General features: G+C 41.3%; 1 protein-coding gene across 1 annotated transcript; it reads left to right on the top strand.

The window, feature by feature from the left end:
- Positions 1-75: 75 nt before the first annotated feature.
- Positions 76-12916, top strand: LOC146201981 (selenoprotein K-like). Its single transcript, XM_084587882.1, has 6 exons — positions 76-310; positions 382-469; positions 4351-4369; positions 4465-4526; positions 7169-7224; positions 12387-12916. Exons 1-6 carry the CDS (start codon positions 292-294, stop codon positions 12419-12421), a joined length of 279 nt encoding a protein of 92 aa, XP_084444008.1. The 5' UTR covers positions 76-291; the 3' UTR covers positions 12422-12916.
- Positions 12917-14116: the final 1200 nt, after the last annotated feature.

The raw sequence follows: 14116 nt of genomic DNA, 5'->3' as shown, positions 1-14116 counted from the left end.
AATTTACTTGAGTGATTGTAAGCCACAACATAAAATAGTGAAGCTCAGGACGACGTAAAGCCAAGTTAAGCCGAGCTCGACCAAGCCAGCAAAGCTTTAGGCAAAGCAGCAAAGCCACGTAAAATTGTGGAGGTAGCGGAGGTTTCGTTGTTACGTCCGTTTCGTTGCCTTCGGGGTGCGGGACCTTGATGGGGACGATTTTTTTCGAGACTGGTATTTTGACGGAAGTTGTTCAAGGAAAGTAGGTGCTGCGTTTTCATCTAGGCTCGCAGTACTCTACTGACTTGAAAGATGCCGTACATCAACGAACGTAAGCTTGAAACTCTGGGTATTGAAAACTCCTGTGTCGTCACGGTGACGATGGTGTTTCTACATTTACAGGAGGCGAAATCTTGGAATCTCGACCTCTGTGGAGAATAGGGACCATCACTGAATTCTTCCAAGGATTGGCAAGGATGGTCACCTTGTTGTGAGTCAATTCAGACAAGCTTTGAAAATTGACAGCGGTGTATTCTTAGAATACTAAGAATAGTAACCAAAGTAAGGTCTTTGGCGTCATCGCTTTGGATTTCGGCGTTTAACAAATTAGTCTGTCGTCCCTTGTTTTGACCCATGGCTCATCGGCTCACAAAGAGGACTACACATCTGCGCTTACACGAGTGTTCCTCACATGAGTTTTGAAGCTTTTAAGTAAAACCTTGAAAGATAAGGTAAACTTCGAATAATGAAATACTTCCGCGCAGTCTACTGGTTTTAAGCCAGATTTACATTGCTTTGTTTTTTTGTGTTAATGTTACACAAACAGCTGCGAGCACTCCTGTGGTGTGATGTCAGGCCACGTTAAACAACCTCAGGTAGTCTACTTTGATCTGGAGCCCCTGATTGTGATGTCCTTTATAGCCCACGTGACACTTTTGGATGTAAAAACCCACAATTTAATTTATTATATGACATTGATATCTCCTTTTAGTAGCCAAATGCAAGTTTATGTTTTAGACCTGGGCAGTGGCATCTTGAAAATAAAACATTATCAATGTAGATGTGTTAAATTGTATTGTTATGGTTTGCCTGTTTTTATCAGAACATATAGCAAAAGACATGCTGCAAAAAGAATATAAGCGGTGGCTGGCTGCTGCTTTGCTTGGGGTGCCACTTGCTGCAGTTATTCTTTGCTGCAGCGTGCTTTATTCATATCAGTATAATTTTTTTTTAATGAACATGCCCACTTTTCGGACACAAGGTTAATTTAAGTTTAAGTTTGCGGTACTGTGTGGCATGTGTGTAGTATATGCAAAGCATTGCCGTGGTGTTGTGCAGACTAGCTGGTTAATGACAGCACTTGCTAAGGGTTCCCGCAAAGGAGGCAGTGCCACTTTTGGCTGGAATCGGAAGAAGGTTGAGCGGATTTAGCCACTAAGGCTTCAGCATCTTTCCCTGCATGCATGTAGTCTTTGTCAAAAGTGTAGACTCTAGGGGGCCTTCATCTGAGCAACTTCGTGCGGCTTGTAATGCATTTCCAGTGTTGTGAACCTCTTGATGGTAAGATTTTTTGTCCTGTCGTCCAATGGGAAGGACCTCCACTGATGCTAAATCAGTGTCACTACACAGCTTGGAAGCAGACACTCATGTTCTACACTTTTGTCAAAGGCTGTACAGTGCATTGTGACCATTGGTTGCTCATAATTCCATCATTGAGAGAGCGAAGTAAGAAAGTGAAGCCTTCAAAAGGCCGATCTGAGGACACCTTCATTCACTAGCAGCGTGGAGTTAGTTTTTCTATTTTCTTTTACATTTGTCTCCAATTTCACTGGTCCAATATTTAGGAGAATCCGGCAACGCGGAGTTGATTTCCTAATGACAGAATAATTACCTAGTAGCATTCACCCACCAATCACACTGCTATAGACAAGCGTCATGTTTGTAAACAAAGGTGGCGCTGCGATCGGCAGCGACATGGGGTGTAGGCAAAAGCGCAGCCTGCCTACACTGCGCCAAGCGACGCTGCCTTCAAAATCAGTTCGCGCGTGCGAATATTCTGAAGCGTAAGCTTCGCTTCTGCGTAGAAATAGTTTGGTTTATGCCTGGAGAGTATGTCACCACGTTATCAGCCGATTACGGCGAAGAGCGCTGCATTGGCTTCCTTATCCGTGGCCTCAACAGCGCGCGGCTACGGTGTGTAGGCGACTGCAGTGAGTGATTAAGTTAAATTAAAACGAGAAAGCGCAATGTACAAGAAAGACTAATAGTGAACATTGCTCAACTCCCGAGCTTATTTCTAGCGCATGCAAGGAGGACGACGATGTGAATGACTAGAAGTGTTTTCAAATGTCGACTCTTCTGACTGCGCGTCTTTCTAGCTGCTTAGCACTTTCACTTAAGGAATAATATTGTCGGCAACTATATATAGTGAACTAGAAATTACATTTCTAGCTCACTTTACCACCAACTTAAGTCATAGAATTTCATATTTAATAAGAACTCAATCTTTTAGTAATTGTAATATGTTCGCATATATAGTGCGCTGCCAACTTGTTCTCGCCTGCTCGATAAAAAACACGTTTGACTTCTGTCTCATCTTATATACGTAATTAAGGAACAGTGCATAGGACGGGACACGGAGACACAAGAAAGCACAAACACAAGGCGCTGGACAGGGGGTAGGAACTTGTGGCGGATACAGAAGGAGAGGGTACGGGACCGGCAGGCAGCAAGAGGGCTTAGAGAAATCAGGAGGCTTGGATCACAATTCAAACAGTTGATTCTCAGTGTCCCGTCCTATGCGCTGTTCCTTAATTATGCAAAACCAACTAGCCCGCCAACTCGCTCTTATTATATACGTAGCCAATGTCATTCACAGGTTAATATATACATGAAGGCCTGTGAGAATTAATGCTCTCATTTTCTTCTCTTTGCTCTTTAGAAGAGACGCATGAGTGCAGATGCAAATAACGTTCTGCACGATCGCTTGCAGTGAAATTTGCGCGGTCTGCTGATGTTCTTGAATATACTTAGAAATTTTTCATTTGAATGCGCGTCATCTATTATGCTTATTTTACACCCCTCATAGCCGATTCCACTTTGGGACATTAAACTCCATGTACCATATATATATATATACTATGAGAATAACGCTGCGGGACTGCCCGGATCATAACGATGTTACTATAGAACCGGTGATAAAGAGTCACTCGAAACTCGCGAAAGTAAAAACAAAGAAAAGCTACTTTACAATTAAGTCCGCGGGCCTGTTATATCGGAAATATCGCGCTGGAGTGACCGCTCAATGTAATTGCAGTTACCTTCGTAGCAGCTTTCGTGTATTTTTCTGTGTGAATATATGCACAGGCAATACTGCAGGTGAATGGAACTAGTGCAGCTTCCCTGTGGGATCATACGCGCGTGGAATATCGTGTCTAAACTTCTTATGACTTCATAGTATACAAAACGGGCATGAGCTGCAGGCGTTTATTGTTATTGCGCTCTTCGTCGTGCCGTCGAAAAGTAATCGCGACAATTAAGGGTTGCAAACGAACTCATCTAGTTGCAGTGCAGAAGTGCAACGCACGTTAGACGCGAAGGTAATTCGTCACTGAAGTCTACTTGTCGCGCTCAGTGCCGCTGCCCTTCGCTCACATCTTTATCTGACCGCAAGAAACATGTTAAAACAAGTGCCATTTTGTTTATTGTGCCTCGTGGCCCAATCAACCGCACCACAGCTTGCAGAAATATCGGGAATTATGCCCGAAAACGCAGCAAGCGCCGCGCATCCAATGCAGACGGTTCGGGCTTTTGCCTACACCACGAAAGTCACTGCTGTCGCCAGCGCCGCCGCATCTCCACTGACGTTACAAGCTGACGCTTGTCTATAAAGGAAAGCTTTCTCATAAATTTCATAGTTAAAAGAAAAATTTGCGCCCGGATCAGGATTAATTTTTCTGCAACTGTGAAGTTTGCGATAAAGCTGTGTAGTTTTCGTTTGTAGCCATATGGTTGCTCTAGGGTGTATACTGATGAGCAATTAGTCCCTTATTGCATATCACTGAGTTGGAGTTGCCTCGTGGTTGAGGATTCATTGTCAGTTGCAATTAATTTTAATGCAGTTAAGGTGAGCATGCAGGTTTTTTTGCCTTATTGAAGCAGTCAAGCTTATTTGGCTCTGCATTATGGTAGTTCAGTAGTTATGAAAAAAAGCAAGGGCAGTCTCTAATTGTGGTCGCCTATGTCCTCCATGCTTTTTGTGACCAAGTGGGGCACTTAAGAATTCATGGGTTGCATGCAAAGCTTTTTTTTCCCTGTGTGGTGCCTGTATTTCTGTGTCATGCTTTTCAACAATATTTTTTTTCGTTGCAGCTTCCAGACCTTGTTCATGGTAAGTGCCTTTGATACTTACACTGGTAATGTCATAAATTGTGAGACATGACTGATTAGAATGCCTTTGCTCACTGCAATAATTCTGGTTTACAGATGGATTCCGGTAGTTCCAGCAGGTCATCAGTGTCAAGATCTGGTGGGACGAATTCGAGAAGGTGTGTGCACAAAGATACAAAACATGTTTGGAAGCGATTATGTGCTGGCTACATATGAAATCATTGGTATGAATCATGTAAAAATGCTTGCACAAATATGGTAGATTGGGACGTTGTATACATGCATTGAATGAAATAAGTGTTGGTGGCAGATCGGTGCTTCACAAAATGGTTGACTTATGTGCCACAAAACAGTTCCGCTTGTGCCAAAAATAAATGGAACATTGTTCATCTCTAAAGATGCCAGTGTCTGGTATGCACAGCATTTATCAAAATAAAGCCCAGGCTTATATTTAAAGCCCAAGGGCTTTAAGACATTGGCTATGCATGAGTAATACAGCCAATCCTTTTGCCCTTGAACCTTTAATAAAGGCTGTGGTAAGGTGGCCGATATAAGGAAGTATAACATGGAGAAAATTGAGCATGCTGTAAAGAACGGGGCAAGTCTTAAAGTGGTAAAGGAGAAATTGGGCATAGGCAAAAACCAGATGTATGCGATAAGGGATAAGGGGCAACGTCATCATGAATATGGACAAGATAGTCAAAGTAGCCGAGGAGTTCTATACAGATCTCTACAGTAGCCTAAGTAGTCAGGACCGTAATGAGATTGGTGGTAGGGAAAGACAGTCAGACGTTTCACCAGTGACGAAGGATGAGGTCAAGAAAGCATTAGAAACTATGAAAAGGGGGAAATCAGCTGGAGAGGATCAGATAACTACAGATTTGTTAAAGGACGAGGGGGATATCGTGCTAGAAAAACTGGCCACCCTGTATACGCAGTGCCTGGTGTCATCGACGGTACCGGAACCATGGAAGAATGCAAACATTATCCTCATTAATAAGAAAGAGGACTCTAAGGACCTTAAAAATTACAGACCAATCAGCTTACTGTCTGTTACGTATAAGGTATTTACTAAGGTAATCAGGACAACCTTAGGCTGCAATCAAGCAAAGGATCAAGCAGGTTTTCGGAAACGCTACTCTACTATCGATCATATCCATACCATCAATCAGGTGATAGAAAAATGCTCGGAATATAACCAGCCCTTATACATAGCATTCATTGATTACGAAAAAGCATTTGACTCAGTTGAAACTTCGGCGGTGATGCAGGCATTGCGAAATAAGGGGGTAGACGAGTCGTACGTGAAAGTGCTGGAAGATATATATAGTGGCTGCACAGCAATCAGTTCTGCATAAAGAAAGTAACAAAATTCCCATAAAGAAAGGTGTTAGGTAAAGGAGACACAATCTCCTCACTACTATTCACAGCCGTCGTAAGGAAGTATTCAGAGACTTGGAATGGGAGCAGTTAGGGATAAGGGTAGATGGAGAATACCTCAGTAATCTGAAATTTGCTGATGACATTGCCTTGCTAAGTAACTCGGGGGATGAACTGCAAATAATGATTGATGACCTAGACAGGAAAAGTAGAAAGGTAGGCTTAAAAATTAATATGCAGAAGACTAAGGTAATGTTCAACAGCCTCGGGAAGGAACAGCAGTTTATGTTAGGTAGCAAAGCACTGAAAGTAGTAGGCGAATATGCCTACTTAGGACAGGTAGTAGCCGCAGATCCGGACCATGAAAAGGAAATAACAAGAAGAATAAAATTAGGATGGAGCGCATTTGGTAAGCACTCGCAGATTGTGACTAGCAGCTTACAGGTATCGCTCAAGAGGAAAGCATACAACAGTTGCATCTTACCTGTACTCACCTATGGGGCTGAAACGTGGAGGCTAACCAAGAGGGTTCTACTTAAGTTGAGGACAACGCAGAGGGCTATGGAACGAAAAATGGTAGGGGTAATATTAAGAGATAGGAAGCGTGCAGAGTGGGTCAGAGAAATAACTCAAGTTATTGACATTCTAGTGGAAATTAAGAAAAAGAAATGGGCATGGGCAGGACATGTAGTGCGAAGAGAGGATAACCGATGGTCGCTTAGGGTAACAAACTGGATTCCAAGGGAACGAAAGCGTAGCAGGGGCCGGCAGAAAGTTAGGTGGGCGGATGAGGTTAAGGAGTTCGCAGGGGTCAAGTGGATGCAGCTAGCTCAGAACCGGGTTAATTGGAGAAATATGGGAGAGGCCTTCGCCCTGCAGTGGGTATAGTCAGGCTGCTGCTCCTGATGATGATGACGATGATGTGGTAAGGTGTTTGAATTTCAAGGTGGTGGTATGTGAAACACTCATGACTAGGGACAGTATGCCCATAATTTCACAAGAAGTGAATTTTGATGACAGAATAAAATGTTTCATTTACTTCTGACATAGTTTACATCTTTAGTTTTTTTTTTGCTATAGGCACGCGTATAGAGGGTCTTGCAACTTTAGCAGGGTTCAAAAGCACAGAGCTGAAAGCTAGGGATGCCATTGAACAGAAATGCTGTGTTTTGGTAGTGCTTGCTGTTGATGGTACGAAGGTGATGTGTACTAGGGACATAAAGCAAAATCTACCTTTCATTCATTGTGGTAAAACCACTATGAGGCTGACCTTATGGCCTAGAACTGTTCTAAGACATTTGTATTTGAGGGCTGTTGTTTTCTTGTTTTGGGCACCAGCTATTGAGCTCGATTTTGTTGCTAATATTCGGCTGGTTCAAGTAGTTAAATAGAAAACAATACGCGTTTGTTCTCTCCGTAGGCCGCCTGGGCCGCCACGTAGGCGTGGGATTGGTGGCTTTGGAAGCGTCAGTTCGGGTAAGTTTAATTGAGAATTGAAGTTATGCCTGCAGACACTTTCCACGGTAGCATCACGCATATTTGCACAGTGTTTATACTGTGTAGCCAGTGTGGTGCCTTGCGAAGATGGCCTTATATTATCTGCACACGTTTCCACTCTTAAATATACCAGACATTTCAGGAAAGCTGATTATTAATTTTAGAAAATAAAGATTCTGAGGTAAGGAGAAGCTTCTTGGAGCGTAATAATACTTGTGTTGGCAGACATAAAGAGCAGGCAAATCATAATAATTACTAAAGTGATTAACAAAATTCTGATAGCAAAGTTATTCTTTTAATTGTCACGAACAGGCACCTCATTGTGATTATAAATTTGTAGCTGGCCATTAGTAATAGTCATATCAGCTTTGAGAATTTTGAATATGTGCTTATCATTGGTGCCATCATGACTCCACAAAATCTGGCCTTTTTTGCATAATTTGAAATTGGCACGCAAGCTGTGTGTGTGTGTGTGTTCAGCATGTCTGTCAAATCTCGTTACTCTGTCTGGTGCTCTGCGTCTGCTGGCGCTGCGCCAATGCAAAGTGATAAGGTGCTTTGGCCGGACAGGAGGCAAGCAGATGCTTTGCTGATGCATAATGAGACTGACAATATAAAAATGCCGACATTACGTGCAGCGCAGAGCTGTGCAATGTATTCAGAAATGAAGCAAAGATAAAATCAGCGGAGACAGTGTCTTGAAGCGGCAACCTAATTAGCGTACTGTCTTGCGTTAGTTAAGCCCTGACATGGCTGCTGGAGGCCACTTTTCAACCACTGAAACGGTCGATTCTGTTACCGTGTATGTGAGCGCACAGAAGAATGCCACTTTAGCTGTATCATGGTATGAAAATGCCCATCCTGGTCATCCTGTTTCCTCTTGCTGCACATTTACGAGAGTCTTCAATCAATTTGCAAAAACAGGGTTGGAAGGATTTTAAACTTCCATCATGGTCTTTGTGAACATCGGCCTAGAGGTCAAAGTGAGAGAAATCGCCAGTCGTTAGGAGGCAGTCTTTCCTCTGTCTGGAGAGTTCTTAAAAAACATGTGTATATTTATTTACAAGGTGTGCTTGCACCAAGCACCAAGGTGGGCTAATTTTCAGCGCAGGCTTGATTTTTGTAACTCATGCCATACTCAATGCAAGGAATTTCTGAATTTTTAGACAATGTGATATGGATCAATGAAGTGCACTTCTTAAAATATTCGACAGTAAATCTGTATAACACTCATGATTGGCTGGTCGCCAACCTACTCTGCGTATGAGAGCGAAGTCACCAGCTTAAGCGGCCTGCCAGTATTTGGTGGAGGATATTTCAAGACTAAATTGTATGCCCATACTTTATTGGTGGGAACTTCACCGGCAGAAGCTACACAGAGTGCATCCTAAACAGTATGGTTATCGACTTCACTTCAGGACTTCCGCTTAACGTGCTGAGGTTAATATGGTTTCAGCATTGCAGGGCCCCACCACACTCATTCTCTCATACTGTAGATTTTTTGGACAAGAACTTTCCCAGGCAGGGGATAGGGCCCAGCTGACCAGCTGCTTGACCTCTGAGGTCACCAGATTTATCTCCCCTGGTCTCTTCCTTTGGAGGTGTGTAAAGAATAAGGTTTATATACAGCACAGCCCTCCAGCCTTGACGACCTGAAGCACACAGTTAAGGAGGCCATGGCAAGCATTCCGCAAGTCATGATTGTGCATTCTGTCTACGCAACGAAATATAATTTTTTGCTCTGCATTGAAGGGCAGCTTTTTGAGAATGTGATGTAATCCTTTTGTTATATTTTACGTACAGCATAACTGCTGGTCGAGAGATACATTTATTTTTCGTTCTCGTGCAAAATTTCTGGCCAGTCTAATAAACAATAGGTTTTTATTTCCATGGCTGACATTGGGCACCGTTTTTAAGCGTTCAGAATGAATTTAGACCACTTGAGCGTCATAACCGTCTGCCCAAATGGCACTGTACAAATGTTATTGCATTTAGCCTTCTAAGGGTGACCTGCATGGCTAGGAAAGAAAAACCTTAAACTCGTGTCTGCGTGCTGTTAGGTCCTGTGACCTCTTTTTGTTTATTTTAAAAGCAGTTACTTGAAAAAAGCCATCAGCACAGAAGTCTCTATCCGTGTTTACCGAGTCATGTTTTGTTCATTATAAAAAAGTCCCTACCTCGTTCATTGCAATGTAATCGCAGTTACTCCTGTTCGTGTCTTTACATACTGTGATGAATGCCATAGGGCATGGCAGCTCTACAGACATGCAGAACTGCCTAAATGTGAGTTTTGTGACTCTGAATTACCTGGATGGAAGAAACGAAAGGGAGAACACTATGTGTGCAGCTTTATTTACCGTCTGCACAAGTGACAGAAACTCTACCTGCCGGAGCTTTCCTAGTGAAAAGGTCGGCGATGTGAGTTCATGCCTCAATATATTGGAGTGGACAGGATAAAACTCGTAAATAGACAGATAAACAAACAGCCAGGCAGAATGTTGCTTGAAGTAGGGTGGGACATAGAAAGCTACACCCCAATGGGTGATGTGCGCTTGCGAGTGTGGCTGTATGACTGCACCGGCTGCGTGGTTTCGGTTTCACCCGTCATGACGACCCAGAATTTGTTGCTCCTTATAGACATGGAGTATTGTGTTTTCAGAATCCTAAAGGCGGACATGGCTATTACTAATAGCCATCTGCAAACCTTGAATTGCAACCAGGTGCCTACCGGTGATAGTCAAAAAGATTATTAGAATTTAGTTAATCACTTTACTAGTTAACATGACTTGCTTGATTTTTGATGTCCACCAACACTGGCATTGATATGCTGCAATAAGCTTCATTTACCTCAAGAACCATAGTTTTTTAAAAAAAGTGACCAACTTCCCCCAAGCACCTAAGAGTATAGGCGTGTGATGTACATATATGCAGAAAAAGCAATTTTTGTTTCTTATTCTTTAATAAAATAGCTGTGGGAAGCAATGTGTGTTGTAATTGACCAGATATAGCGTGCACTTATATTTGATGTTTGCAAAAACAGAGTGCAGCATTCTGAACTTATGGCTATTTCTGCATCTGAATTAGTGCTCATTACTCATTTGCAATTTTGTTCTTGTAGGCATTAGTGAAAATAGTAAAGGCAGAACTTGTGGCAAACCCTGATGGAAGCTTTCGACACATCTGCTTTCTATAATCTTGAGAGCACACACATCTGACATACAAAAGGCACGCGAGGAAGCTCTGATTGAGCAAGCTCACTTTCTTCTTGAAGCCACCCTCATAACAAAAGTGACCAGCCTTCATAGATGTCATATCTGTTTTAGCTCTTAAAAGGCAAGAATGCACAATCTACTGGCAGTGAATGGTGGCTAGGGAAAAAATTGAGAATTATAGTAAGGTAGTTGTGCCTAACATTTCCGACAGAATCCTTACTGCTAATGCTTAAGGGATGAACCACAATCTTGCGATGGTAAAGACCCCGTGTTTCTTCATAGTGCAGTTTCAGTTCTGTAAAGGACTAACACATACACTATTTTGAAGTTTCGTTTTCATAAAAAAGATATGAGTGCACTTTAAGATACAGACACATGGTACTTTGTACACTGAGAATGTTGACAATGTTGCATTTGAGTTATTGCTGGCATAAAAGTTAGGTTCACAGGCAGTTTCCTTTCTGTGCCTGCTGGTATGGAGCTTATGTTTAGGTTTCTGCTGTAGTTCTCAGTTTGATCCTATGTAGTTGTGAATAGCATGTGTTGCTTGTCCTTTGGCATTATTACTGGTATCCATAAGATCTTTTTGATCTTGTGGCATTCTGCCAAGCCAGAAATATAAGCGGTGGAAGATGTGGTCGATGCAAGGCTGGCTTTTGTTATCTAACAACAAGTCACTAGACGTTCCTGTGAACCTAGTACAACTCCAAGTATTGTGACAAAAGTCCCAGTTTGCCTACAATTTTCGGAACATTTTCTAGTGCAGACACATTGCAAAGGATGTGTCATTAAATCATGAAAAAAAATATCTTGCTGTTATTGGGACTGGTTTGCAAAAATGATGCAAAATAAATGTCGTAAAACTACCCGAATGTATTGCAGATACTGTGGGACGAGGTTGAAACTGAAACCTTTCTCCCGCAATTCTAAAACTGTACCGTGCATTGCAAGTGGCATAGTGAATGAAGAATATTTCTAAATGCTGCAGAGTAACAAATTTCTTTCAAGACCTTGGAAGCGTTGGTATCATCAAAAACAGTCTGTCTAGGCAAACAGAAAAAGAAAAGAAATGGGTCCTCTACTTGTGGCAGAAGTATGATGTATTATACTGTAGTGTTAGCCTTCAAGGTTTTACTCTCATAGTACTAATAAACCTGCCATAGACTTCATGAAATTTGTGCATTATGTTGGGCAACACAGTTAATGAAAACATGTTAAGAGTGTAGAGTTTTGCGAGGGCCCTCATTTAAGTTAATTCGCACTAATAACAGTCGGAGCATGAAGAGCTGGTTACACCCTGTTTTTATGCACATTTGCCTGGTTATGCTTCACAAGAAAATGCAAACCTGCATCACCACATGGAGTTTTTCTATAAGTGGTAAATAAATTTATTTTCTTTCCCCATGTAGTTATGGTTTAGGAGCATAATGGTGACCGTAATATGGTCAGGGTCATGCAGTGCATACAAAATAGCAACATAATTGCTACTTTTGCATTTTAATTTACTCCAACTGTTAATGCTAGCCTTCTTCAGGAGCAAAAATGACAGCATATGAACGAACAGCTGTTAAATAAGTTTTATCGTGCCTCACATGACCCCAACCTTGCTTGCTAAAAACCTCGGAGCCACTCTTCATCTTGTAATACTAATAGCGAAATTACGCTTTAAAAGATATTTATCCGAAAGAGAAACAAAATATACTTCCACATATAAAACGTGGTTCTTCTCTCAAGCTTTATTTGTGCCTGTGCAACAGGTTTTTGAAAATGTGTGCAATTATTTGGCATGGAAATTTCAATATTTTCATTTAATTGTATGCACTTGCCTTTTTTTTTTCTGTTGATGACTGTTCATTACAATGGACGACGTTTAAACTAGCATTCCGAGCCTGGCATTGAAATTCTTTTTCTTTTTCTCTCAAATGTTAGGCACAATGGACTGCCCTATTCCTGGAGGAGGATGAGGCTAAGGGGTCTTCTGTGCACAGAAGACCCAGAAAGCTGTCATGATTCACTGCGCACTTTGAAGCATACTCCTCTGGCAACATTATGATGCTCATTCTTTAAACTCTACTGGGAGTGGGGTGAAGCTGAAGCCTTGCTGAAGAGTTGCTTCCAATTTGTATCAAATTGTAGGTTCATATAGCATCACACAATTGCTATATGTACCTGCCTTTTCTCATTAAAATTCAGCTGACTTTATGCATGGCTTAATAAAGTGCATGGCCAAGCCTGATTGCCTTCAGCTTGCTGCAACCTAAGAGTTATGTTATCATTTACACCACAATAATGCCATTAGTATTGTTAATGTTGGAAATATCAATTTTTGCATGAGAAGCCTGTTTAACATCTTAGGGTGTTGAACCTGCATTTGGTATGCGGTCCAACCATTATAAAATCCTCGTGTACGAGGTGCTATGTTTGTAAACGTGTATGCAATAAAAATGTGCTGGAATATATTCTGACTTTTCATGAATTCACTTTTGAAGAGATCATCTGATCTTGATTTATGCTTAGCAATTTTCCTTAAAAAACATTCGAGATCCCAAAACGCTAATATTGGCTGTTGTACCCCAAAAGCCTTTGCATTACAAGCAGAAGGAAACAACAAAGGCATTAGCGTAAAAATAGGCCAATACAAGATGGGACAAAATAGGTACTACAACCAAAGAAAGCACAGAAATAATGGTGTGTAGACATGTGAGTATAAAAAGAGCAAAGAAAAAAATGCTTTAGAAAAACTCCCAATCATCATGCTAGTATATGGGTTTAGAGATTCATAAATCCATACCTACTACCTACAGTACAGCCCTAGAAGGTTATACAATTAAACTTCCGGAGTGGAACTGGTGCATGAAAAGTGGAGCTGGCACTAGCCATGTTGCACGGGGTAGAAATTCTGTGTCGCCATATTGAAAAATTATCACATTCCAAGATAGAATAATTTGCAAATGTCTGAAAATTTTTATGCTGTTTTGTATCGTAGGGAGGAATGTTTTACCTGTAAATTTTTAGACAAAAATTTGCACATAGGCAGTAATAAAAAAACATGCAGAAATATAGCAGTTGTTTATGCACCACCTTGGTCAGCTTTTATTTCTGTGTGTACAAGTTTGAAAATAATGTGGAATAATATATAAAGCAAAGCTAGTTTGTTTTTAATACGTGTCTCTGTACTGTCAAATTGTCGCTTCTCCATGAAGTTTTAAAATGTCATAATTTTTCTTACTTGAGGCACTGGCCTGAAGAGTTGGAAAGAACTTGTGCTAGGTGGTTGGATCAATAAGTTAATAATCATTACACTGTTAAATACATTCACAACTTTTATATATGAAGAGATCAGTTTTGCCAGAAAAATTTTTTCAAATTGTTATTCTGAATGCACCAAGAAAGCATGAAGATTTTCAAATTTGAGATGGCTGAGCGAACCAAGAACTTTTGACAAGGTTAACCTCATGTTAAGTCAGTTCAGTTCTATACAGTGTTGAGGAGGCATTGACTGATGCATAATATGATGTGATGACATTTTGCACGTTCTTTGCTCCCTCCTCGCATTACTCGAGGGAAAACTTGTCAAAAGGTAGGTAACCTGATTACTTACAATGAGAAATGAAGCAAGTTGAAAACTCCTTGACCGACTTGCGACAAAACGTGAAATC

Source organism: Amblyomma maculatum, chromosome 1 (assembly GCF_055883805.1).
Source record: "Amblyomma maculatum isolate TAMU_Amacu chromosome 1, ASM5588380v1, whole genome shotgun sequence".
In the NCBI taxonomy this organism is placed as follows: domain Eukaryota; kingdom Metazoa; phylum Arthropoda; class Arachnida; order Ixodida; family Ixodidae; genus Amblyomma; species Amblyomma maculatum.
Note: the sequence above shows the minus strand (reverse complement) of the source record. Positions and strands in the feature narration are given on the sequence as shown.